This window comes from Xenopus laevis, chromosome 5L (genome assembly GCF_017654675.1).
Source record: "Xenopus laevis strain J_2021 chromosome 5L, Xenopus_laevis_v10.1, whole genome shotgun sequence".
Classification (NCBI taxonomy): domain Eukaryota; kingdom Metazoa; phylum Chordata; class Amphibia; order Anura; family Pipidae; genus Xenopus; species Xenopus laevis.
Window position 1 is genome coordinate 106,850,314 of NC_054379.1, and position 26,693 is coordinate 106,877,006.

At 38.2% G+C, this 26,693-nt stretch overlaps 1 protein-coding gene and 1 long non-coding RNA gene across 6 annotated transcripts in view; both read right to left on the bottom strand.

The window, feature by feature from the left end:
- Nucleotides 1–4,367: 4,367 nt before the first annotated feature.
- On the bottom strand, nt 4,368–25,146 carry LOC108705704 (UAP56-interacting factor-like). 5 transcript variants are annotated; one of them, XM_041563231.1, is made up of 9 exons: nt 25,065–25,146; nt 24,256–24,347; nt 21,673–21,772; nt 21,092–21,172; nt 19,334–19,382; nt 17,622–17,720; nt 17,070–17,179; nt 8,708–8,785; nt 4,368–5,051 (listed from the first exon to the last, which is right to left on the bottom strand). In XM_041563231.1, the coding sequence occupies exons 1-9, from the start codon at nt 25,125–25,127 to the stop codon at nt 4,932–4,934; spliced, it is 792 nt and encodes a 263-aa protein (XP_041419165.1). In that variant the 5' UTR covers nt 25,128–25,146; the 3' UTR covers nt 4,368–4,931. The 5 variants fall into 5 exon arrangements, with proteins under 5 accessions (XP_041419165.1, XP_041419163.1, XP_041419164.1 ...); XM_041563229.1 differs by lacking the exon at nt 4,368–5,051 and adding an exon at nt 7,530–7,857; XM_041563230.1 differs by lacking the exons at nt 4,368–5,051; nt 21,092–21,172 and adding an exon at nt 7,530–7,857.
- Nucleotides 25,065–26,693, bottom strand: part of capn10.L — a 28,717-nt gene continuing 27,088 nt past the window's right edge. The window contains exon 14 of the long non-coding RNA XR_005961346.1: nt 25,065–25,193. This is a non-coding gene — a long non-coding RNA (calpain 10 L homeolog). The remainder of the gene's footprint in view (nt 25,194–26,693) is intronic.

A 26,693-nucleotide genomic window follows, 5' to 3' on the forward strand; every position in this document is an offset into this window, starting at 1 on the left:
AAATAAAAGCTGCAAGAAATTTGAAAGATACCGTCTCCTGTGTTGTCTTCGATCTGCACCATGGAGCGGGGTAGGATTGTGGGTAGGATTGTGCATTAAGCACTGCAGGAGTCTGAGAGTCAGAATATTTTACAGTCAAAACAAAAGTAAAGCTAATGGCACACAGGTGATAATGCAAGTAGCTTCCAGAGTGTTTTCTTGTTTGGCGGGAAGCTTAACACTTATAACTGCCCCCCCATTAATTCCTATGGGAATAATGTGCCTGTGGTTCAGGTGATTTCTAAATGCATGGGAGGGGGTGCTTCAATGCCAACATGAAATACACACGATGGCAACAAACCCACAGTATCCCTCTTGTGCCATTACTATAAACCTACAAATACAATGTCTCCCCCAACCCCCCCCCCCCTTGTAGGTTCTTTTCATTTTTAAGAGACAGACCATAAATTTAAGCATTAAAACTAAAAAAAACTCGAGGCTTTCCAAATATTTGTTACACTGTCCCGGATTGATAGCTCAAGCAATGTTAGAAAATTTACAAATAGAACATTTTAAAAATATCACAAAAAATATATTACATCATTTTTTTTTCTAATAAGAAACAATACAGTAAAATCTAGTTGAAAACTCTATTATTTTACATTCCCATAATCCCATATTTGCATCTATACATTGAGGAAAGCCATTGAGTGTTTGCATGAAACAAATTGCTGTAACACATTGTTGCAGTCCACAAAGCCCCTCCCTTCCCGAGTGTAACGGTAAAAACCAATGAAGAAAAGCTTCAATAAAAAAAAGTTCAGTTCCTAAAGCAGGTGTTATTGACCTATGGGCCACAACTCAAAAATGGGTTGGCCAAATATTTTACATTATTTCACGATCACCCCCTTGAATACAATGTGAAGGTGGAATCTACCACACTGCATGGAAGCCATGGTTTTCATGATCGACAGGTATGGGTCCTGTTATACAGAATGCTCGGGACCTGTGGTTTGCCGTATAACAGATCTTTCCATAATTTGGGTCTTCATACCTTAAAACCTACTAGAAAATCACTGTAAACATTCAAAAAACCTATAGGCAGGGTTTGCCTCCAATGAGGATTAATTATATCTTAGCTGGGATCAAGTACAAGGTATTGTTTTATTATTATAGAGAAAAGGGAAATCATTTTTAAAAATATTGGAAAAATGAAGTCTATGGGAGACAGGCTTTCCATAATTTGGAGCTTTCTGGATAATGGGTTTCCGGATACCAGATTATATACCTGTATTGGAGCGGTACGAGCTCCTGCATGATTATACACAAATATACAGATAAATAAAGCACCCTGTGTTAAAAAAAATCATGCATCAATATTTTTTTCTGAACATTTATGTATATCAATAAATGTAAACCCTTACAAATATTAAATATTTTTAGGGATTCACCAAATTTAAAATTTTTGGTTTTGGCAAATACCAAACTCTCCAAATAAAACATATGGCAATGCTCCCAAAGCGAATCATAGATTTATCTATGTTATTTAGAGATTATTAAAAGGTTCTTAAAGGGTCAGTTTACTCCTGTTTACAGCAAAATAAATTCTTAAAAATTATTTTTTTATTGTAAAACATTAACAATATTTACTTCCTCGACGCGGTGCATCAGCAGATGAAATTCTCAAACCTGCCCCATCCACAAACTGGTATCTACAGAACATGGGGTATTGGTGGAGGTCAGCTGGCTACAGTACACATAAAATAACCATAGCAAACAGAATGATTGTTACATGTATGGCCTGTAATTAGCCCAGTTAGTTTAAATAAAGTTCATAAGATCATCCCCAGGAAGATGGCAATATCTTTACTTGCCTTGTTTAACTCAAGGAATAAAAAACACACATTTTTTAAATTGTAAATAAATAGGCATGTTCAGTGCAAGTCCAGTTTGTGAAACTACTGTTGAACAAGGATGTATACTGCCTCTTTAGATAGAATAAAACTAATTTAGTGCTGATTAAGACTGAATATTTTTAACACCTTGCCACAGATCTGTTAGTTAGGCCCCCATATGCACACCAAGAAGCCTTTAACTTCAGTGGGAAATGGTTACACTGTGGGCCACAAATCAGTATAATGTGATTGATTTATTATCTGAAACCGTTCAATTAGCAGTTCTGCTGCACAGTGCAAAGTGGTTTCTGCAAATTGTACTGGATGCATCTTTTTAGTAAATCAGACACATACCTACCTTGAGCAGGTTTAGTGTAGTTTAATGGGATAATGTATGAATTTTGATCAGTATTTATGCTAGCATAACATGCCCCTTCTTGTAAGGTTCTAGTAAAGCTAATGGCACACTGGATGTTTTCTCCAGTGGTGCAAATATGCCAATCCACTGCATTCCTTCCCCTGTATGTGTGCACTGATAGACATGGGATCAGCCCATACAGAACAGATTTCAGCGTGGAAATGCCAAAAGCTGAATCATACGTAATCCGTCTTATCTGATAACAGCATCCCTTTAACTGGCATCCCTTTATCTCTATGCCTTTACCTGTGAGTATATGCATGTCTGAAGAGAATAACATCTATTATCTTTGGTAGGATTACAAGAAATCCCCATTAGTATAGAACAGCTATAGGGCAGAGACACACACATGGAGATTTAGTCACCAAGCAACAAATCGCCTCTTCTTCGTGCGACTAATTTCCCTGAACTGCCTTCCCGTCGGCTAGAATCGAAATCGCCGCCACGATGGCACTCAGAGCGCTTTGTTTTCTGGAGACGTCCGAAGTTGTCTCACGAGGAAACTTTGGACGACTTCAGAAAACTAAGTGATATCATAGCGCCGGCGACTTAGATTGTAGCCGGCGGGAAGACATTGCGGGGAGATTAGTCACCCAAAGAAGAGGCATTTTGTCAATGGGCGACTAATCTCCCCAAATCTCCGCGTGTGTCGCTGCCCATAGTTGTGAATGCTTGTGATGGGTTAGATACAGTATGCTGACATTTACCTCCTCAGGCACTGCAACAAATGTAGTTACAAAATGTGGATTATTTTCCCTAGGTGGGTTCAAGAAGATAATTGAAAAACATATCTAGGTAACAGGGTCCAGCATCCAGTCAATCTTTACATAACAGAATTGACCAGAGGACTGGCCTTTGTAGTAGTGGCACAGGGTACTATAAGGAAGGAGAGGGCAGCCATATATAAACACATGAAACAACCTGACTGATCTATAATGAATAGTATGGTGTAATTTTTTATTTTTTTGCATTAAAATCACTGTTTTGCATTCTGTCCCATGAAACTGGCCTGTAATGGTAAACCGTTTAATGAGGAAAGAGCAGTCAAGTCAGACCACCCTTCATTTCACTGTATATTTCAGAATTCTCTCTCTCTCTCGCTACCTGTACAACCACAATAAATGATCAAAGGCTGATTAGAATAAGTAACCGTACGACAAATAATGGCAAAGTTCTTACGTGTGATGTACAAAAACATTATAGGCAGGAAAGGTGTATGAATCAATACAGTACTGAAAACAAAAAATGTGTGATAGTGTGATTTTTAAATTATAAAAAAGAACAGGGGCAAATAAGCATTTTTTTTTTTTAACAGACTCTTCTACTTTAGCTTTAAACTGACCAAGCTAGTCTTATTCATACTGTGCAATGGTTCAGATGCAAAAGGCACAAAGCCAATGTACTATGTAAACAATGGATTAAAGGATTTTTTTTTTTTAAATCTTCCAACCAACATCACTGCCATCTTTTTCTCAGCTGGACCTTTGTTCCTTTCCCTAGTGCTGTGCCTCTTAGAAGTCCCTAAGACACACAAATCGGTCTATATGTGCTGTATTTAAACATTGCAACATACTGTGTGCTTCTGTCTTATTATTTTGGATCAGGTTAATAGAGTTAAAAAATGTTCACTCTGATAAATATGCCTTTGAAAATGCTATAGAAATTGTATAATTCCACTCTAGTGGACTGTGGTGATCTCCAACTTAACTTTTTAATAAATATACCCCTTGGTCTCCAGGGAAGTGTAGGTTAGAAGGTAAATCTAAGGAGCATAGGCATACGTGTTGTTCACATGCTTTCAGAGAAGAGGCTACTGAGTAGCAAATAATATACCATCCATTCCATGTGGTCTTTAATTCGAATCTAATGTTTAAAAGACCTTTACTTATCCTTTAATGCTGTAGTCTAAACAGGCAGAATATTCAATATCCAATCTCTTGAATACACGGTTATGTATATTATAGAGCTAAGAGCTTAAGTGTTCTTGATCATATCAAGTGTGTGTATCAAAGGCAAGACTTACTAAAACTTAGGAACAAAATAAATAAAATAACCCAAAAACTGTGAAGCAACAAGACAAATAAGATGAAGGAGCCATGTCTATGAATGCGGCGGTGCTTGCAGCTGCTACAGCTGTGGATAATGCATATATGTAGCATAAATGCACCTGAGCCCACGTCTTACAATTTGCAAACAGCGACACCTGCACAATCAATGCCTCTGCTTAGCTCAGGTGATTCCCATCAAGATTCAGGAGGTTGCAGGTATTGTCTATACCTTTTTTAGAGCTCCAGTATGCGGTTCCATATAGACATCCACTCAGTGCATGACAATCCATTTAGTCAGAGCATGATATAGAAAGAGGCTATTCACACATGTGGCTTATTTCCTGGGATATAGGTATTTTCAAATGGAAAGTGGAAGTAAGTAAGTCATGAAAGAATGGTCTGTTGGGGAACCCTAATGTTAAAATGAAAAGTGTTCAGGATGGTAAGAGGTATCAGGGAAGTTGCAGGGCACCAAAAAGTTCCATTCTCAATATTCGCCAACATGGAAGGAATTACATGCTTACTGAACCATGTGCTTATGCCCTACTACTCCATCCTCAGAAAGTCTTGATCCTAGGCCAGATCAGGACATCACACTGTAGAAGGGGACATGAGCTTCGGGGGTGCTAGGTCCAACAGGGCCTGTACTGTTCCTGCCACTTCCTCCAAGCCAGATTCTTCAAGAATGTGAGGAGGAATACACAGTCGACCCTACAGGAATGCCATTAAAAAAGTGACAAAAACAAAACATAAGAAAAACAAAAAGTGAAATGATATAAAAATTTGATGTATAAAGACAAGAAATGAAAGAAATGTTAACAAAAAATAATGGCAAAAAGAACAAAAGACATGGTTATCCACCATACAGTTAGGTCCATAAATCTTTGGAAAGAGACAAACTTTTTTTCTAAACAATGAAATGAAACAACTCAGATGCTGCATTTTTCCTGCGTTCGGCGCCTACACGCGCCTGTGTGAGTACAGCCCCATTTGAAATAATGAAATGCGTCTATTCCTGTGCTCCCCTGTGGCTGAACGCCGAAAAACGGAACGCAGGGGAGCGCAGGTAAAAGCGCTCATGTGTAAGGGCTCTAATAGTGCTACTCCAGCAGAATTCTGCACTGAAATCCAATTCTCAAATAGCAAACAGTTTTTTTTATATTCAATTTTGAAATCTGACATAGTGCTAGACATATTGTCCCAGCTGCCCCAGTCGTGTGACTTGTACCTGCACTTTAGAATGGAACTACTTTCAGGCAGGTTGTAATTTCTCCTACCTAATGTAAATGAATCAGTCTCCGTGGGACTTGGCTTTTACTATTGAGTGTTGTTTTTAGATCTACCGGGGAGCTGTTATCTTGTATTAGGGAGCTGCTACCTCGTTACCTTCCTATTGTTCTGTTGTTAGGCTGCTGGGGAGGGAGGGGGTGATTTCACTCCAACTTGCAGTAACGGAAGTAAAGAGTGACTGAAGTTTATCAGAGCACAAGTCACATGACTGGAGGCAGCTGGGAAACTGACAAAATATCTAGCCCCATGTCAGATTTCAAAATTGACTATAAAAAAATCTATTTACTCTTTTGAAAAATGGATTTCAGTGCAGAATTTTGCTGGAGCAGCACTATATATTAACTGATGTGTTTTGAAAAAAAAAACATGTTTTCCCATGACTATCCCTTTTAAGCTGCAAAAACAGAAAAAAACTCATCCGAGAAATTGCTACAATATTAGGAGTGGCAAAATCTACAGTTTGGTACATCCTGAGAAAGAAAGAAAGCACTGGTGAACTCAGCAACACAAAAAGACCTGGACGTCCACGGAATACAACAGTGGTGGATAATCGCAGAATCATTTCCATAGCAAAGAGAAACCCCCTCACAACAGCAGAACAAGTGAACAACACTATTTAGGAGGTAGGTGTATCGATATCCAAGTTTACTATAAAGAGAAGACTGCATGAAAGTAAATAAGATTAGAAAAAAAAGTTGTCTCTGTCCAAAGATTTATGGACCTAACTGTATACTTCGGGTCTGGAGTGTAAAGCAGCAATATCACAAGAGAACGTAGCAGAGAATAATAGACAGAATCTGAGAGCTTCAATGAAGTCTGTAGCAAAATTTATTAACAAAAAATTTGCAGAAAAACAAAGTGCAGTTGGCATCGAGATGATCGAGCATAATTACTTTATCAGTGCTCTGCACTTATCCTTTAACCTTGCCAGCAGCCTGCAATTGTATGTACCACTCACACCTTTAATTTGGTATTCATTTCTATGACAGAGTAAAAAGTTAACAGTCAGAATGTGTAAGGCACCAAACCCACATGCAAACCTTAGATCTCTACATTACGTACAAGTTCCTTGATAGCTGGATAAGTCTGAAATGCTATTATGGATCCAGTCAGTGGGCAGGCCATAGAAATAACACTTGCAAACCTGCAATGAGACGCTCCATTTCTGAAGTAGGCTCAACAGAGTTTCTTGTTATGGCCTGTTCTTAGGCATATCATAGTGATTTTCCATTTGTTCATGTGCATATTTACTAGGACTGAGTGAGCACCAAGTATTGTGGTTTCTTTGCAGCATTAGAGAGTCAAAAGTACACCACAAGAAAATCAACTTTGGTATAACGGCTTTTATAACAGCACCAAATGAAGCCTAAGCAAGTTAAGTTCCTAGGTTATAAAGATGTGACCTGTGTACATACAGTAAATGATAAAGGTACACAAATAATACAGTACTTTGAGGAGAAATGAAGAAATATACTGTTGGTCTTTAAATGTATGCAATAAAATTATACTCCCTCTTTATTGCGACACTGGAATATTGTGCTGCCTGAATATAGGCCCCACCCCCCCAAAAAAATCATGTTTCTTTTGTCTTTCTTTTGTTTGAGTTGCTTCCTTGAATGCACCACCACAGTTCACCTCTACCCATTTCCCAGAGATAAAGAAGTGGAATTAAGGTATGAGGAAAGTGCAAGGCAGCATTAACCTAATGTTTCCTTTTCAATACAAATAAAGAGCTGTTTGCAATACAAATAACGAGTGTCAGATCTCCTCAAATTAAAGAAATACCAAGCAAGTATGGGATGACTGTTGCACCCAGAGCTTTCATTTAGAAGTCAACAGGAAGTGTTAAGTAGAAGATCTTTTCTGTCCCTCATGCATAGTTGTGATGTACATGCTTGTATGCAGAGATACTGTAGTCTGTAGCAAAGTACAGGTATAACACTTGATGTGCTTATCACCGAAAGTTTTAAGGAGAAACGCAAACTGTTCACTTGTCCCTTCAAAAGTAACCCCTGCCTTTTTATGCCTGTGTCCAAAAGTTCAGAACCCAGCGATAAAGCAGGAAGAGAAGAAGCATGAGGGTGCAGTAGAACACCACAAAGCCCAGGAGATGAAGAGAAATAGCAGGTGTTTGTGAGCATTCTCCAAAGGAGAGAAGACATTCCAGAGTTCCCTTAATGCTGCAGAGGTTTAGCTGGAGAATATCAGAAGGAAGACAAACTTTGTCCTGTCCAGTGGTGCAAGCACGAAGGCAAAAACAGAAATGCAAAGTCAGTCATGCAAATACGAACCTGCAGTTAGAGCCACATTAGTCCACATAACAGAACCAAAAAAAGCAGGGTTAAAGGAGAACAAGGACAATCTGATTTTTTTTTTAACATTAGAAAACATTTCAACAAATTCCTATACATTGTGCTCATGCAGAAAATGTGATGTAAAAAGGCATATAGTGACCCTCATGTTTATAAGGCTAACACGTTACTACCCTATAATCCTACCAAAACTGACTTGTGTTTCCTGCATATCTTATGAAAGGACACAAATTCACCTCACCCCAGTTATGCTTAGGAATGTACCAAATCCTGCAGGATTTAGCTGTTCTAGGATTTTTCCAACAATTGTCATAGTTTGAATATAGATGGAGTAAATATACTTCCATGAAATATTTGGAACAACTTCCCCCTTTCTGTACTTCCTAATACAAAGAACTAAGAAAAACAACACAAGTTATATAAAATGATCTATCACTGAATTTGTGAAGGAAAGGAGAAATAAAATAGGACGACTGTAAGGAGACATGGGTTAGATAAGCAATTAAAGAACATTATTAGATGAGTAAAGAAATCAAAGGAACCTGGGAAACAGATCATTGCTACCAATCAAATTCCATTTAGATCGAAATGGATAGAGGAAAACTAAAAGGGATCTACCCTTTATGATATCATATGATTCATGTTATATGTTCCCACAGTTGTTATAACTCATAACAAGAATGTAGAATATGTAGAATGACACTATTTACAATCTCACTTTAAACTAAATAAAGGCTGGCTGCAAATAAAGAGCAAAACCCTTACTTGAGGAACACCAATTTTCCTACAGGCTTCCAGGAAGTTTTCCACATTGCGTCTGCATTTTGCCATGGAGAGCTTGGGCTATAAAAAGAAACAGTAATGATGTTACAAGGAGGGGGGGCACCTTACGCTTCACCATAAATTTGGCTAAAACAATATAATTTGATTTTTACTGTGCAAAAAGCTTTAAAGGGATTCTGTCATATTTATGGTGGTGCTTTTATTGCTAAATGACAAAGCAAAAATCGACAAGTGTAGCTTTTGTTGTAATATTAGTATGTAGGCAGCGATTCCAGGTTATTGTCCCTGATCCTGTGCTTTCCGAAAGAGCCAGAACTTATTGTTTCTCAGTACAGTTATGGCATCCGTTATCCAGAAAGATCCGAATTATGGAATGGCCATCTCCGATAGACTCCCAAATTTTTTAAAATGATTTCCCTTTTCTCTCTAATAAAACAGTAACTTGTACTTTTTCCCAACAAAGATATAATTAATCCTTATTGAAAGCAAAACCAGTCTATTAGGTTTATTTAATGTTACATGATTTTCTAGTAGACTTAAGGTAGGAAGATCCAAATTAGGGAGAAATACGTTATCCGGAAGCCTCAGGTCTCATGCATTCTGTACTATTGTTTCCCCAACTCAATGAAGGACTTGGATTTTAACTACTCTTATTCTCATAACTATCAGGGAGCAGTTATCTTGTGTCAGGGAGCAGGTCAGCACTATTAACTGATGCTTTAAAGGGATCCTATCATCAGAAAACATGTTTTTTTTCAAAACGCATCAGTTAATAGTGCTACTCCAGCAGAATAGCAAACAGATTTTTTTATATTCAATTTTGAAATCTGACATGGGGCTAGACATTTTGTCAATTTCCCAGCTGCCCCATGTCATGTAACTGATTCATTTTGAAATTTTTTTTTCCCATGACAGTATCCCTTTAACAGGTGCTTTCCTGTGACAGAATCCCTTAAAGGGGAGTACAGCATCTATTACATCTAAAGATGTTTCTACCACATCAGTATTATTAATATCTACCCTATAGGTTCGATAGCAGTTGTTTTGCTAAAGGTAGGCTGCAGTGAGTCAGAGTCAAATCATACAGCCTGCCACACACTTACACAGTTGCTGTGCTTTCAGCTGCAGAAAAAATGCCCATATAGAAAATACAAGTCATAAAGACACACATACTGTACATGTAATGTACATGCTTATAACAAACACACATACTTAAAATACATATAATTAGATAGATGTGGTAAAAAATGTTTCCACACTAGCAGCACTTAACAGGTCCCCTTTTTTAAGTAGTTTTTGGGTATTTTTACCTCCTGGATTTTGTAGGGAAAAACTAAACCCACAGATTTGTTTTCCAAGCTGTATCTACTACTGTGACACTACTTCAAACGAAATTGCAGGAACTCTTGACAAGCTTATGTACACTTTTCTAAAATATGTAGTTTTTCAGCGGCAGCTGAACAAAATCTCCAGATGGCTTGCATGCATATGGGGTAAAGGTAAAACATTACAACTATTAAGTCAAAGAGGATGGGGCAGCTGGGAGCGAATAAGTGTGATTAACGTTTTGTAGATCACATTACTGTGAAACACTCACTGTTACATCTTTAAACTAATTTAGGCATGTCCGGTTCACTTTAAAGTGGACCTGTCACCCAGATACAAAAGGCTGTATAATAAAAGTCCTTTTCAGATTAAACATGAAATTGAGTTAATTTTTTTTTATTAAAGCATTCATAGCTGTTGTAAGCTCATTTAAAAATTTCAGCGTCAATCAAATAGTGTCTGCCTCTCCGGCAGGGAAGATAATTACTTTCACTTTCCATTCAGCACTTCCTAGAAATTGCTGCTCTCCTCATTCCCCCGTTCTCTTCACCATTTAATTGTGTTTCCAGGGCATGGGAATGGACATCGAGTCACCCATTCTGGTGCACAAACAAGATTCTGAGATGATGCAAGGCTTGCCTAAATGACAGTGTCATCAAAATGGCTCCTGCCTGTTTTCTATAATTATGAGATCCCAGACTGCAGGAAACAAGATTCAAATAATTTATGTAGTGTAAGTTCATTTTGCTTGACTAATGTGATAAAATAGGATTTTAAATCATTTTTTTTTGGGTGACGGGTCCCCTTTAAAAACGTGATAACAGCACTTGCATTTGGTGCGGAGCTGACCGAGGCCGAACATGATTGGCTAAGTGACACAGGACCACACCATCCATCAGGGCCGCACCAAGGTCATGGGGCAAAGACAGCTTTAAGCGTGACTCAATGTTCTAAGAGTATAAAATACATCTTGTCAGCAGGGCAGATAAACAAGAAGCAATAACATTTAATACAGAGTTTTGATTTAGATCCCCACAGTGAACATATATTTTATTTGTGTTCCACCTTTGCAGTATAAGGAAATTGACAAAAACAGTGATTCTGGATGTTGTTCCCAGACAATTGCTTTCCATTTGCTTCAATAGCAATCACCTGGTACAACCCAGTCCACTCAGCAAAATGTGCCTGCTGCTTGAAAACCCACTGTAAAACTATAATTTCCTGATCCAAGAGTGCCATATCTCGGGGACAGCCCTTGAAGCAACTGGGAAGAAATTCAGGGCAATAGGACGCCCACCAGTCAAATTACTAAAGTCTTTTATAACAAAAAGCCCACAATCACTGCATGCATCAGCGTCTTGATGTATAGACATGAGCAGCAGACATTTGTGTGCACATTTTGAATTAGTTGTGCTTCTAACTGTTAAAAGCAGCAAGAACAACCTGCCGCCAACGCAAGAACAAACGTGAATTTAAAGCAACCAGTAAGCTCTAAATAAATCAGTGGACTGTGTCTCTAGCAACAATGGATGAATTCTCTGCAGTACCATTTCAAATTTCAGAAACGAATAGGCAGCCTGCCTGTGTGCCTGTATTAAAGTGTAAAGGAGCAAAAAAATCACTAACAAAAGCATTATATCCTTGCCCTTAAAAAGAGAGAGCACCGACTACAGAGGGTTACACAAGTTTTTTTTTTTGTTTTTTTTTTTACTGATGCTGAGGACCTTACAGAAGGATTAAAGTGGTAGAAGAACTTCAAATTAACTGTATGATGTAGACTTCAATGGAGGTTCATATTTTATTTTTGTAGTTTTTTAACTATTTAACTTTTTCCTTCAGTGGCTTTCCAGTTTTGAACTTGCCAGCTATCTAATTATTAGGGTCAAATTTACCTTAGCATGCAAGCAGTGGTTAGAATTAAAGTTTGGGGGATGGATAGAAGGGGACCTGACTAGATATATATTAAAAAAAAAAAACAAATAACATTTAAATTGTAGCTTCACCGAGCAATCGTGTTTTGACTGTTGGATTCTCCATTTCAAAGCTGGAAAGAGTCAGGAAAAAAAAATAAGGCTAATGCCAAACAGGCTGATTCTCATCCTGTGATAATTATCTTCTATACAACATACAAACAAAATCCTATATCCTAGTTCTTTAAGTCAGAGACAGACTATAAAAAAGCTGCCAAAATAGGGAGCTACATAAAACCGCCAGAAAACAAAATACATTTTTTTTGTATATATATTTTTATTTTTACTTGCAGAAACAATACAAGGAAATCAGGACAAAAGAAAATATACATAGTCACGGTTCAAGGACTGCAACCACTGGACGATTTCCAGCTTGCAGAAGTGTATGATCTCTGGAACTTTCACATTTTTGAACCATGTAACAATTAACAATAAAAAAATATAAAGAAAAGCCTTTACATGTACTGTCATTTTGGGAGCAGCGCAAATCTAAGGGTAGGGAGGTCATACAAATCTGGCATCAGAGTGGGCATGGGGTAAACATAACAAGGATATAAGGCTGGTTTTGGTATCATCACTTGCTAGTATGTCTACTACTACCACTACTACCACGTCATCCCTTCTGTCCTGGGAAAAGAGTGTTATTAGTGGGGCAATATATTTCGATAAGTCATCCATGGTGTCCAGACTTTGTGGAAGTGTGATTGTTTTGCTGTCCGTGAACTAGTCATTCTTTCTAAGACTAGCATGTTATCTATTTTGGTCTTGACCATATGGAAGTCCAGGTTCGGGGATTTCCAAGAGGATGCTATGACTTGCTTCGAGGCCGAGAAGATATGAGTGATTAGCTTCCTTAAATGTTTGTTACCTCCTGGGACTCTCTTGTGAATTAGTGCTTCTGCCGGGTTTTTCCTGAGGGACAGTCCTGTAACATTTGTTATTAAGGTGTAGATGCGAATCCAGAATCTGATGGCTTTAGGGCATTCCCACCATATATGTAGAAAACTGCCATGTTGGCCGCAGTTTCTAAAGCATAGTGGGGAGCTGGTCGGGTACCATTTTGCCAATCGGGCCGGTACTAGGTACCACTGATGCAGTATCTTTTGGGAGGTTTCTTGTATCGCTATGTTGATGGAGCAATGTGTGGTGGCTTTGATAATATCTAGCCACTGGTCTTCCTCCATGCAGATCCGGAGATCTCTTTCCCATGTAGCTATAAATCTGAGTTGTTTCAGTGGGGTTGGATGATTCAACTGGTCGTATAGGATTGAGATAGACCTTTTTTGGGGATAATCTTGTAGACACATTCTTTCGAAGATGGTTGGGTTTGGAAATTTTTCCTCTTTCCAGAGATTGCCAATGTAGTGCCTGATCTGATGATAATGCAGGATTTCTCTTTGTGGGATATCATATTTTTCTTGCAGCTGTTGCCATGTTTTGAGTTTTCCCAGTTTGGTCAAAGAGTATATAGATAATAGGTTGTTGTCAGACCACCATTGGTAGGTGCCCTTCTGCATACCTGGAAGAAAGTCAGTATTTGAGTCAAATTTTGCCACTGGTTTATGGGGGGAGCAGAGACTGTGTGCTGAGATCCCTTTTCCCCAAGTTTGTAGTGAATGCAAAATAATGGGATTGGCACCGTTTTTCTTACGTTGTGCTTTGGTCCATAAGAGGTTGTTGATTGAACCGGCTTCAAGTGTGTCGTGCTCTATCTGGACCCACAGTGGGGGATCCGTTGTGCGGTGCCATTCAATCAGTTGACTTAGTTGGGCTGCTAGAAAATAGTTTTTTAGGTTGGGAATCCCTAAGCCACCTTTATTTCTGTGTCTGGTTGCTGTTACAAAGTTTATACGGGGTTTTTTCTGATCCCAGATAAATTTGTTGATTGCTTTCTGAAGGGAAATTAGCATCCCTGTAGGGGGGGAGATTGGGAGTGTTCGGAAGAGGTAAAGCAGATGAGGTAGTGCAGACATTTTGACGGCCGAAATTCGTCCGAGCCAGGATAATTTCAGGTTGCTCCAGGAGTTGATCATTTTTAAAATTTTCTGAGACGTTTTATTGTAGTTGGCTGGGGATAAAGCTTTGTAGTCCCGATGGATATTAACCCCTAGATATTTGATGTTGTTCTCTCGCCATTGCAGGTGAAAGTTAATTTCCAGCAGCTTGGTAATATGTTGGGGGATGTTGATATTGAGGGCTTCAGTTTTTGTTGCATTAATTTTTAGACCTGAGATAACACCAAAATTATGGAGCTCATCGTATAGAAATGGAAGGGATGACATAGGGTTCGAAATTGTAAGCATAATATCGTCTGCGTATAATACACTCTTATAGTCTACCTTACCCACCCTGATGCCAGTTATTTTGGGGTGGGATCGGATTGCAATAGCGAGGGGCTCAATGGCCAGAGCAAACAATAGAGGGGATAAAGGGCACCCCTGACGAGTGCCTCGTTCAATTGGGAATTTAGTGGAGCTAAATCCCATATGGTGTACAGATGCTGTTGGGAAGGTGTAGAGTGCTTTAACCACATTAAGGAAAAGGGGTGGGAATCCGCAGCTTGTCAGGGTTTTTTGCAGGTATGTCCAGGATACTGTGTCAAAAGCCTTTTCCAGGTCAAGTGACAGTAACATTGAGGGGATATTTTTAGTTTTCGTTCGATGCAGGAGGTTTATGATTCTGCGGATGTTGTCTGAGACTTGCCGGCCCGGGATAAAACCTGATTGATCTCTATGTATCAGGGAGCCTAGCATGAGGTTCAGTCTGGAGGCCATAATCTTGGCTAGCAGTTTTATATCTAGATTCAATATAGAGATCGGGCGAAAGTTTTTACAGTTAGTGTGGTCTTTTTCAGGTTTGGGTATTACTGCTATACGGGAGGTGAGGGATTCTGGGTGAAATTTATGTTTGCCTTGGAGTATATCATTAAAAAGTTTTTGGAGCCAGGATATAAGAGTAGAGGCGTAGGCTTTGTAGTACTTTCCAGACAGACCGTCAGGGCCAGGAGTTTTTTTGGTTTTTATGTTTTTGATAGCCAACTTTATTTCGGAGAGGTCTATGGGTTCAGCCAGTTTTTCAATTTGTGGTTCTGTCAGGTGCGGTATTTTATGCCTCCCGAGAAAGTCATCTATTTTTTTCTCTTCGATTGTACCTTGAGAGTTATATAAGGATGTGTAGTAGGACGCAAACTCTTGGACTATCTTAAGGGGGTTTGCTGTGAGTTGTCCGTTCTGGTTCCTGATTTGGGTGAACGGGGAATGTAGATATTTATTGGAGAGGCGACGGGCTAGCATAGTGTCAGCCTTGTTCGCTTTCTGAAAGTATTTTTGTTGTACCCACTGCATTTTCTTAGTCTCTCTTTCAGTTAGTATCAAGTTGATTTGGGTACGTAATTGTTCTATTTGTCTCCTAAGTGGGAGGTCCCTAGGGCGTAGCTTGAGCTGATCTTCTTTAATCTGTAGTTGTGTGGTGAGACCTTTTAAGGTTTCTGATTTTGCTTTCATTAATCTTGCTTTGGTTTGTATAAGGATGCCTCTGATATATGCTTTATGGGCTGACCATAAGGTGGGACTGGTAACATCTGGGGTGTCATTGATTGCAAAATATTGTTTTAGTTCTAGTTCCACAGACTTAGTTATTTGGGGATCGGAGAGCATATTGTCATCCATTCTCCAGTTGTAAGAATGTGGCTTATTAATTAGGTTGGAGAGGTGCATCAGTACCAATGAGTGGTCAGACCAAGAGCAAGAACGAATTCGGGAATGTATTATCAGTGGGGTTAAGTGTTGTTGAATCAAAATCATATCTATTCTGGAAAAAGAATTATGTGGAGGGGAGAAAAAAGAAAAATCTGTACGCTGAGGGTTGCATTCTCTCCAGCTATCTATATATCCGTATTTTTCCAATAATTTAGCAAAATAATGGGGGCCATGGGATCTTTTATTTTGGGCTCGTGGTGCGTTAGTTTGCCTATCTATGTGGGGGTTGAGCACTTCGTTAAAGTCTCCTCCTATTACGGTGGGACCTCTGCTGCGTTCTTCAAGGGTGGCAAAAAAGGTTTTATAGAAGGAGGGTTGATTGTCGTTCGGGCCATATACTACTGCCAAAGTGACAAGAGTGTCTTGTAATAGACCATTAAGTATCAGGAAGCGCCCTTCGGGGTCCGCTTTAGTGTCCTGGAGAAGAAAGTTAACCCTTTTATGGATACATATGGCCACCCCTTTTTGTTTTTTATGAGAAGTTGCTAGGTAGACATTACGATAAGCATGATGGAAATATTTAGGAGTGGAGGTTCTAGAGAAGTGAGTCTCCTGTAGAAACACTATGTCAGCTCCTATCTGATTATAATGTCTGAAGGCCATAGATCTTTTGGAAGGGGAATTTAGGCCCTTTACGTTATGGGTAACACATAATAGTTCCATTGTTCATATTAGTTATTGAGCTATTGTTAATATTTCTGAACCCTTTAATAGGCTGTGAGCCAGGAATAGTATATCTCAGTACCTCTACACATGCATGACAGTTTTTTAAGGCATTGAAAAAACAGTAAACAATAAACATAAAACAAAAGTCTATATGCAATTTAACTTTCATGAAATAAAGTATTGATGAATCATCAATCATGGGAAGGGTCTTGTATTCGACCGTCTAGGGCGGTAAAGACCTTCAAGTGGGGGGGGATTTCCATCCGGATAATCCCCAGAATAAACAGTGGTATTAGTTACCCGGGAGAGAAGAGGCCGTCAGCCGGTGTGTATGGGGCTTTTGTGCCACAAAGGAGAAATGGGACGGTCATCGTTGCTTTTCGATGGGGATAGAGATTTTGGAGAAGTAGGTGGTGTTTTGTTCAGTCGGAGATGGGACAATAAATCCAGCCCTTCTTGTGAATTGAGGATTGTATGCTGGTGGTTGTGGTAGGAAAAAGATAGTTTAAAGGGATATCCCCAGCGATAAACAAAATACATTTTAAGGAGAATTTCCTCTTTATGGCACACACACTTGATTCTTTTCTTCAAATCTCTACGAACACCTAGAAGCTAAATACAAACCTTTCTAAGCTGTTCTGTCCCTTCCCTCTCCTCTTGTCTCACTTTAGACTTCTGTTCAGTTCTTACAGTTGTAGACTCACTGGAAGAGAAGGCAGGAGGAGGTGTGCTACCTGCAGATAAAAAAATGCGATAAACTGCTTGGTTAGCAGTGGGTTAAATGATACTGCTGTGTTAGTTCAGGTGAAGTAGTCAGACCAGCACAGGGACTTTATAGATTTATTGAACATGGTAGGTAACACAGCCCTGCTCCACACTTGCTCTCAGCTTAGACAGGAAGCAGTAAAACACGAACAGGAAATTAATCATAAGGCAAGGGCAAAACAGCGGAATGCCCTTAACCAAAATGTCCACAAAAGCTGGTAAGTACAAAAAACAAGACCTTTTGGCATTCCATGTGCTCCAGTTTTAACCAATTGCACCCATTTTCCAGCATAATGTACTCATGATAAGGCTTATTAAAAGTGGTGTTTAACCTCTAAACATTTAAACAGAGCAACAGTGTATTGGTTCATACGTTACTGGGGGGGGTGTGTGTGGCCAGATACCACTTACCTCTCTTAACATCTTCTCGTATTGCAGCTCTGAATAAGAAGCTTTCAGGGCGTGAGGGGTATCGGCAAGAATTGGAAGAAGCTGGCGAGGATAGGTGCACTGGATAGATTGGGTGAGGCAAATTTTGTTAGCATATGACCAAAAAGAATAAAGAAAGTATGTATGGTTATTCTTCTTGACTCCAATACAGTAAAACATCAAGCTTATTTGAATATTTGAAAAAGTAGCAACAGAACAAATTGATATTGAAAAAAATCAAAAGTGATTTTAAAGGAAAACTTAACCCTTAAAATGAATAGGGCTAAAAATGGCATGTTTTTTATTCTGAACTTATTGCACCAGCCTAAATTTTCAGCTTCTCAATAGCAGCAATGATCCAGGACTTCAAACTTATCACAGGAGGATCACCATCTTGGAAAGTGTCTGCGACACTCACATACTCAGTGGGCTCTGAGCAGCTGTTGAGAAGCTAAGCTTAGGGAGTTGTCGCAAATTATTAAGCAGAAAAGAGTAATTAATATTCATATTAATTACTAATCAGCCTTATACTGTGACATTTACAGTCCATGTGTACTGTATATTTTGAGTAGATCCCTAAGCTCAGTAAGTGACAGCAGCACAGAGCATGTGCAGTGAATCAGCAGAAAAGAAGATGGGAGCTACTGGGGCATATTTGGAGACACAGATCTTCCCTGCTAAAGGGCTTTGGTTGCCTTGGGCTGGTACAGAAACCCAAAACATAATGTACAACATTTCTAGCCTACTTCTTTAGTTTAATTTTCCTTGTTCTTTAATGAAACTGAAGGTCTTACTGAAAAATTGGTTATCTAAGTTATGCCTGTGGAAACCCTATATCCAGAAAAGTCAGAGTTACAGGAAGGCCCATAGGCTCCATTCTAATCAATTAACTCAAATTATTTAAAATGCTTTCCTCTTCTTTGCTGTAATAATAAAATCCCAACTAAAATTAATATTATTGGGATATAATGAATGTTTAAATTATTTTTAGTAGACTGAGGGTATGGAGAGCCAAAGTAGAGAAAGACCCCTTATCCAGAAAACACCATGTCTCAAGCATTCTGGATAACAGGTTTCGTACACTTTATGACAAGCCAAATAAACCGTTAACTTAAAATAATGCATTATTAAAAAAATGCTAACTACTATTTGCCTATTACTATTAAGATCTGCCTTATTAATACAAAAAAAGTGTGTGAGGGGGAAAAGGGGTCTCAGCAGTTTATTAAAGAGACACCAAGCCCTTAAATGATACTATAGTTGTCAAATATACAATAAAGTTTACATGCAAGGTACAATAATGTTCAAGCAACTTACAGCTTTGCTTTGTCATGCTACCATACAAAGCTCGTGTTAAGTCTAATGGGGCCAGGGGCATAACTGGTGTATTTCGGCACAAGAAATGCAAACTTTTGTGTTTTCACACACAAGCCAACACTGTGCCTGTCAATGAGGCTGCATAATGAGCACATGACACATGACACATGAAATAAAGTACATACCCTATTAAAAATAAAACAAGCAATGTATACTAACATGAAAAGAGAGAAGTTCTATATATAAAAAAATAAATAAATTAAAAAAAAAGAGTTTGAACATCGTTAGTAAAGGTGTATTTAAACGTTGGGGCTCAACTCTATGCTCATTTCTATAGGTGGTTTTCCAGCAAAACTATTTAAATAACAAGAACTCACCTGTTTGAGAAGCAGGTGATACAGATGAAACAGACAATCTCTCATCACTCTGCAGGTAAAACATATGAATGAGCTTAGGACCATAAATACAAATACATGTTAAGGATTAAGGTACAAACAAATGGCATTATATTATAGGTATGGGATCCGTAAATGTATCTGGAAATCTGTTATCGATAAATGGCCAAAACAAAATAAGCCATTTACAATAGAATCCTAATTAAACAGTTAATTTTTGACTGATTAGGTTTTTTTTTTCTATCATTTCATGTTTACGGGGTGGCTTTCTCACTGGGATATCTATGCCACGGGAGAAACACAGACCTCGGCTTTCTTTCCCTCCCACATCACTGTGCATCGACAGACACAGTATCAGCTTGTTAGAAGCATGCCAAATGAGGAGTTTACATCCGGTCTGTGCACTCAGGCCCATGGCACATTACCCATATTCTTTGCTAAAATATTTCATCCAATCGGAGAAGCTCCTAAACCACTGCTGCTGTGTGATATTCACTTGCATGGGAAATGTAGAACAGCACTCCAACAAGCAAGGTTTAGCCTGATTATAGCACTAATGAATGACTTTGGGTTAGAAGGTTCCACTAACAATGATGGCACATATCCCACTCAAGGGACTGTAAGTCAGCAGCAGGGTTTTGTGCATGTCACAGCTATAGGGTTGCCACAATTTCTGCAAAAAATAATGGAGAATACACGTGTGTGTGTCATGAGTTTAAGGGGCAGATTTACTAAATTCGAGTGAAGGGTTCGAATTAAAAAAACTTCGAATTTCGAAGTGTTTTTTGGGCTACTTCGACCATCGAATGGGCTACTTCGACCTTCGACTACGACTATCGAACGATTTGAACTAAAAATCGTTCGACTATTCGACCATTCGATAAGCGAAGTACTGTCTCTTTAAAAAAAACTTCGACCCCCTAGTTCGGCAGGTAAAAGCTACCGAACACAATGTTAGCCTATGGGGATGGTCCCCATAGGCTTGCCCAAGTTTTTTTGATCGAAGGATATTCATTCGTTCGATTCGAAGGATTTAATCGTTCGATCGAATGAATAATCCTTCGATCGATCGATCGAATTTCCTGCGCTAAATCCTTCGACTTCGATATTCGAAGTCGAAGGATTTAAATTCCTAGTCGAATATCGAGGGTTAATTAACCCTCGATATTCGACCCATAGTAAATCTGCCCCCAAATGTTTTCTATTAGGAAAATTACAGAAAAAATCCAGCTAAATGATAAAATTCCAGATAAAAAGTCCCAAACCTATTACAGAGCAAACACATAACAATTGCAGATCTGAAATATCAACCAAAACAGCACACTCTTTGACTCCCTTGTGAGTGCTCCACACCCATGGGGAAAAAGATGCAAATATTAAATTATATTTCCTTAACAGCCACTGGACACAAAGAAAATGAATGGAAAAACAAGACCAGCTAATATGAAATACAATGGGCATAACACTTTCCTAAACTTGTTTGTTGTGTTTTTATTCCTAAATATTCCCAACAACAAAACAGAATATGAGGGTGAGGGGATTGCCCAATGAAACCCAGTCTAGACTATGTATGCCTGTTCTGCTGCCTATTCTACTCTGCTAACTGTATAAATATGTAAGTATAAACCAGCAAAACATATATGCAAACTATATTCAAAGACTGGAGCTTTCCAGGATGCTGTAGTAGGGTAATCAGGATATGGGGAGAAAAAACAACAGGAGTCATTATGCATTATTCACCTGCATGTGGTTTCCTGATCTCCTTTTAATGGTATTGGTGTTACTGTCAACCTCAAAAACCAAGTGCGGCTCAAACCCATTCTGTCAACATCATCAGCAGCAGCACAATAAAGTCAAAAAGAAAAGAAAAAAGGAAATAGAAAAAGTCCTAAGCCAGAGAAGGACAGTAGACATAGATTGACAACTGTGTGCTAAATAACAAAGCCTGGCAAATGGCAGAATTTGAGAAGAGTTCAGGAGTAGTAGCAGAATGCATGACACAACAAAGCATGCAAACATTGATCTACAAGACATCTGAATGAGGAGCAGAAGGTGCCAGGAACATGCATTAAACTCTGCATCCCTTGCATTTGCTGTGATCAAAGGATTCCAAAATGTAGAACAGAGCTTACTTTATTTTTTTATTTGTAAGTTAAACATAATTACTGAACTAAAAAGGCATGCTGTGAACACAGGGAGATCATCCTGCTTAGGCTTGTCATTTTTATTTCTGCAAGAGTAAAGTCAATTCTAACTAGAGACTACACATGCATGTTGAAGAAAAGGGCTAATTTCATATCAGGATCATATTTTATCATTACCTTTAAGCCTCGTCTGGAGAGGAATATTGCCTGCCTGGCTTCTCTCTGTTGGTCCATTCTGAATCCGCTTCTAAATGTATTTGTTTGTGCATAGCTACTGCTAATATAAGGAATAAAAAAAACACAATATCAGAAAACATCACTGTGAGAATCCAGAATTGAAAGTCACCAGCAAATATTAATGATTACCCTTTTTTAACTCTTTTTGCTTGCAGGGCCGGATTAAATACTAAATAACACCAGTCAGATGCTGCCACATTATTTTGCTAAAATGAATGAAGCTGATGTCATTCTGCCCTCCCCTAGCAACAATATAATCAAAAACTTAATATCACAAGGATTCTGTCATGAAAAAATATACAAATTTGACATGAGGCAAACCATTTCTAGCTTCTAAAACTGGCCATACACTGGTGGATTTTGTTGCTCTGTGAACAATCCTATAGGCTAAACAATCATGTGAACGAAAAATTCACCATCCAGACTTTTGTTGTAGCTTTGTTGTGTAGGCTACAAAATTTGATATTTACCGATGGCGGTCTGTCCCTTTGTTTACTTTTGCAAAAGGCATGGGCAATGAACGATCGTTTAACAATGCTTATCTGAACGTCCACTCAAGTGTCCTATTTCGTGGTTTCACAATGAAAATTTTAAAACCTGTCTGATTGTTGGGACAATTTTGTCTGTACAATATGATTACTGGAAACCCCATCAGTGTATCGATGCAGACAATTTTATTGAATTGTCAACACAACAAAATCTACCCATGTATGTCCACCTTCATTTTTCAAGTGTCAATATTGCTTCCAATTTTAAGGGAAATGGCAGAATTGGCATTTCATAACCCTTGAGGCAAAAGAGAACACCTTTATATTGCTTTTATGTGAGGCGCTACAGATAAAAAAAAATATTTATGCAAAATATGGAAGGAAGCATTCATGCAATTATGCAAGCAGTCAGTTTTACCTGCAATTAAAAGGTAATCTTTATAGTCTGTTGCCCTTTGGCATGCGATTTCCTATTGATAAAAAAACACTCAATCTACCATTTCCCTAAGCGCTACAGCACATGGGGGTAATGTGGGATTTAACTGCTGCTGCAACCAGGGAAACCTGTTCTGGTTACAACAGCCATGTCTTACAATCATGGCTTTTAATAATATCAAATGCAGTGTAACCAACATACAATGAGATGTAACACACAGACACTCTTCTTTCCCCTTAACAAAATTTTAAATAGTAGAATTATCATTTTGCTACTAAGAACACAATAAAATCATGACACAAATCCCTTTAAAGAACAATTGGAACATTACAAAGCAAAGTGCAAGTCTTGTGTACAGAACCTGGATTAATAAATAACTGTAAGATGTGCAATTAGCAGAGCCTATACAGCTAAAGCCCTAAAAATTTCAATTACAGGAAAACGTTACTCCCAAAATGAATACTTAAAGGGATTCATTCTGTCATCGGAAAACATGTTTTTTTCAAAACGCATCCGTTAATAGTGCTACTCCAGCAGAATTCTGCAATGAAATCCATTTCTCAAAAGATCAAACAGATTTTTTTATATTCAGTTTTGAAATCTGACATGGAGCTAGACATTTTGTCAATTTCCCAGCTGCCCCTGGTCATATGACTTGTGCCTGCACTTTAGGAGAGAAATGCTTTCTGGCAGGCTGCTGTTTTTCCTTCTCAATGTAACTGAATGTGTCTCAGTGGGACATGGGTTTTTACTATTGAGTGTAGTTCTTAGATCTACCAGGGAGCTGTTATCTTGTGTTAGGGAGCTGCTATCTGGTTACCTTTCCATTGTTCTTTGTTTGGCTGCTGGGGGGAAAAAGGGAGGGGGTGATATCACTCCAACTTACAGTACAGCAGTGATTGAAGTTTATCAGCGCACAAGTCACATGACTTGGGGCAGCTGGGTAATTGACAATATGTCTAGCCCCATGTCAGATTTCAAAACTGAATATAAAAAAAAAATGAATATAAAAAAATCTGTTTGCTCTTTTGAGAAATGAATTTCAGTGCAGAATTCTGCTGGAGCAGCACTATTAACTGATTCATTTTTAAAAAATCTTTTTTTTCCCATGACAGTATCCCTTTAAGTATGTTATAGAATGGCTAATTTTCAGAAACTTTTCAATTAGTCTTCTTTATTTATATTTTTTATAGTTTTAATCATTTGCCTTCTTCTGCCCTTTTCCAGCTTTCAAATGGGGGTCACTGACCCTTTCTTAAAAAACAAATGCTCTGTAAGGCTACACATTTATTTTATTGCTACTTTTGAGTGCAGAAGCAAAAAAAATGTGTTCCTTTATTTGGCTCCTAAACATGTATGGTTTGTTTATTCTTAAGATCCCAGGTGCAGCCCTTAGTTCTTAAAATGGCAATTTTCTATTTAGGATTACCCAATAGCACATACTAATAAAAACGTATATTATGATGTAAATAGTTGATTTGGCTGAAGCAGGGTTTAACATATGAGCTGTTTTATGAAATTTATTTTTAGAGAGACCTACATTTGTGGGTATAGTTTTTATTTTTTTCACAAATCAGCATCACAAGCTATGGAACTTACCTTCGCAAGTAACATCTTTGAAGTGAAGATGAGGTTTTAACCCCTAAGTCTGGAGAACTTTGAGGATTTATTCTCTTCCTAAATGACACAAGCTGGGGAATAAAAAACAAATGCTCCTGCTTATTTGCAATTTAACCCCTCTTTAATACAAACATACATGCAGCCCTGGTACACTCCTCTATCACAAAATAGCTGTGTGGGACATCTTATAGTAGTTAGTGATCAATTTAAACATTTGCAATACATGATCAGACAATGCTGGCTATTCCCTTATTTTACACTTCCAATGAATTTGGAAGTACTACATATTGACAGCTTTGGTGCTGCCAGGGAAACATCACCTTTGATCTCATGTCACTATTTTCACTACAAAATCAAAGGGCATGCTTTGCTTTTTGCAGAAGCTTGCAGGAACAGGGTGGACATTTCTAAAGATTACTTGATTGCTCAGGGAGTGTCAGTGTAAATATAGAGAAAGCAGACCCCGTGGTCATGGTAATGTAAAGAAAACAGTGCTCTTAAATAAGAAAAAGAAAACATTGCTCTTAATTTAAGAAAAAGAAAACATTGCTCTTAATTTAAGAAAAAGAAAAAATTTCTTTAAAACAGATTAATGAATAAGGAAAATCCAGAAAAAAATAGCTTTGTGTGCAGGAAAAAGAAACTGATTATAGAGAATGTAAATAAAAAAAACGTAAAATTAAAGCTTTATGGTTATGTAATTTTTGACAAATTCAAGAAGGAATATTACGTTTCCAGCATCAGTTAAATAAGACAACCTTGCAGCTAATTATACAGAACGGACATACCCGCACGCTAAGAGGTGGACGGTTGAGAGGGCCGATGCCTTTCCATGATGCCATTTTACGCATAGCCAGGCCTGTTTTTACACCATATGGACATTTCTTTAACCCGTGACCTTAAATTGCTTCCAGCACCTTAAAACACACCGAAAAATATGTCAGGACACAATTAAAAACTTGATCGAATCAAAATATTAGAGAGAGAGCGAGAAAGAGAGACAGAGATCCGCACTCCAAATTTTAGAGAGAGAGAGAGAGAGAAGCAACACCAGGGTTTTGCAAAAAGTTGAAAAAAGTGTTATTGCATGTATCCGACGTGATGTTTCTCAAGGTATGTATGTATGTATATATATATATATATATATATATACATACATACATATATATATATATATATATATATATATATAGATCCATACTGCAAATATTGACAGCACTCCAAGGAAGTTCACAACGAGTCGATATTGCTAAAGTGGAGGTTTTATTGAAGATCTTCAATAAAACCTCCACTTTAGCAATATCGACTGTTTGTGAACTTGCTTGGAGTGCTGTCAATATTTGCAGTATGATCTATATGTTATGGACTAGCACCCAGGTATCCAGTTTTTTCTTATGGTTGTGCACTCCACACCCTCTGTTCTATATATATATATATATATATATATATATATATACTTGTCTGCAGGCAGCCGCACTCGGATCCGGATTTGGTGATTGTGGGTGCTGGTTCAAATATTATGTACAAAGTTTCACATAGAGCCGCACACCAATTTCTTCATCATAAATCAAGTGATGTTTATTTGCATAGATTCGTTTTCCAACGTTTCGGCCCTCTTTAGGGCCTTTATCCTTGATAAAGGCCCTAAAGAGGGCCGAAACGTTGGAAAACGAATCTATGCAAATAAACATCACTTGATTTATGATGAAGAAATTGGTGTGCGGCTCTATGTGAAACTTTATATATATATATATATATATATATATATACACACACATACATACAGGTATAGGATCCCTTATCCGGAAACCCAATATCCAGAAAGCTCCGAATTACGGAATAGCTGTCTCCCATAGACTCAATTTTATCCAAATAATCCAAATTTTTAAAAATGATTTCCATTTTCTCTGTAATAATAAAACAGTCGCTTGTACTTGAGCCCAACTAAGATATAATTAATCCTTATTGGAAGCAAAACCAGCCTATTGGGTTTAATTTCTAGTAGACTTAAGGCATGAAGACCCAAATTACGGAAAGATCCGTTATCCGGAAAACCCCAGGTCCTGAGCATTCTGGATAACAGGTCCCATACCTGTATATGCTTACCAAAGAGCAAAGAATTGATTGACAAAAATGTATGAGTTCTAGCCGTACTACTGGTTTCAGTACTGATGATACGGCACAATATGCTTAATGCAATTAAAAACTTTTTTCAATTTCAGCAACATAATGTTTTATCATTGCATAGGGCATTTTACTGTATAGGGATGCACCCAACCCTCAGTTTTTGGCCCAATCCCCATTTCCTACTTCAGCAAATACCAAACCGATTCTTAACCCTTGGAAAAATGGCAGTGGTGGTAATAGCCAAAGCACGCTCTGCAGATTCTTTTTTGCTTTATAAAGGGTTCAGATTC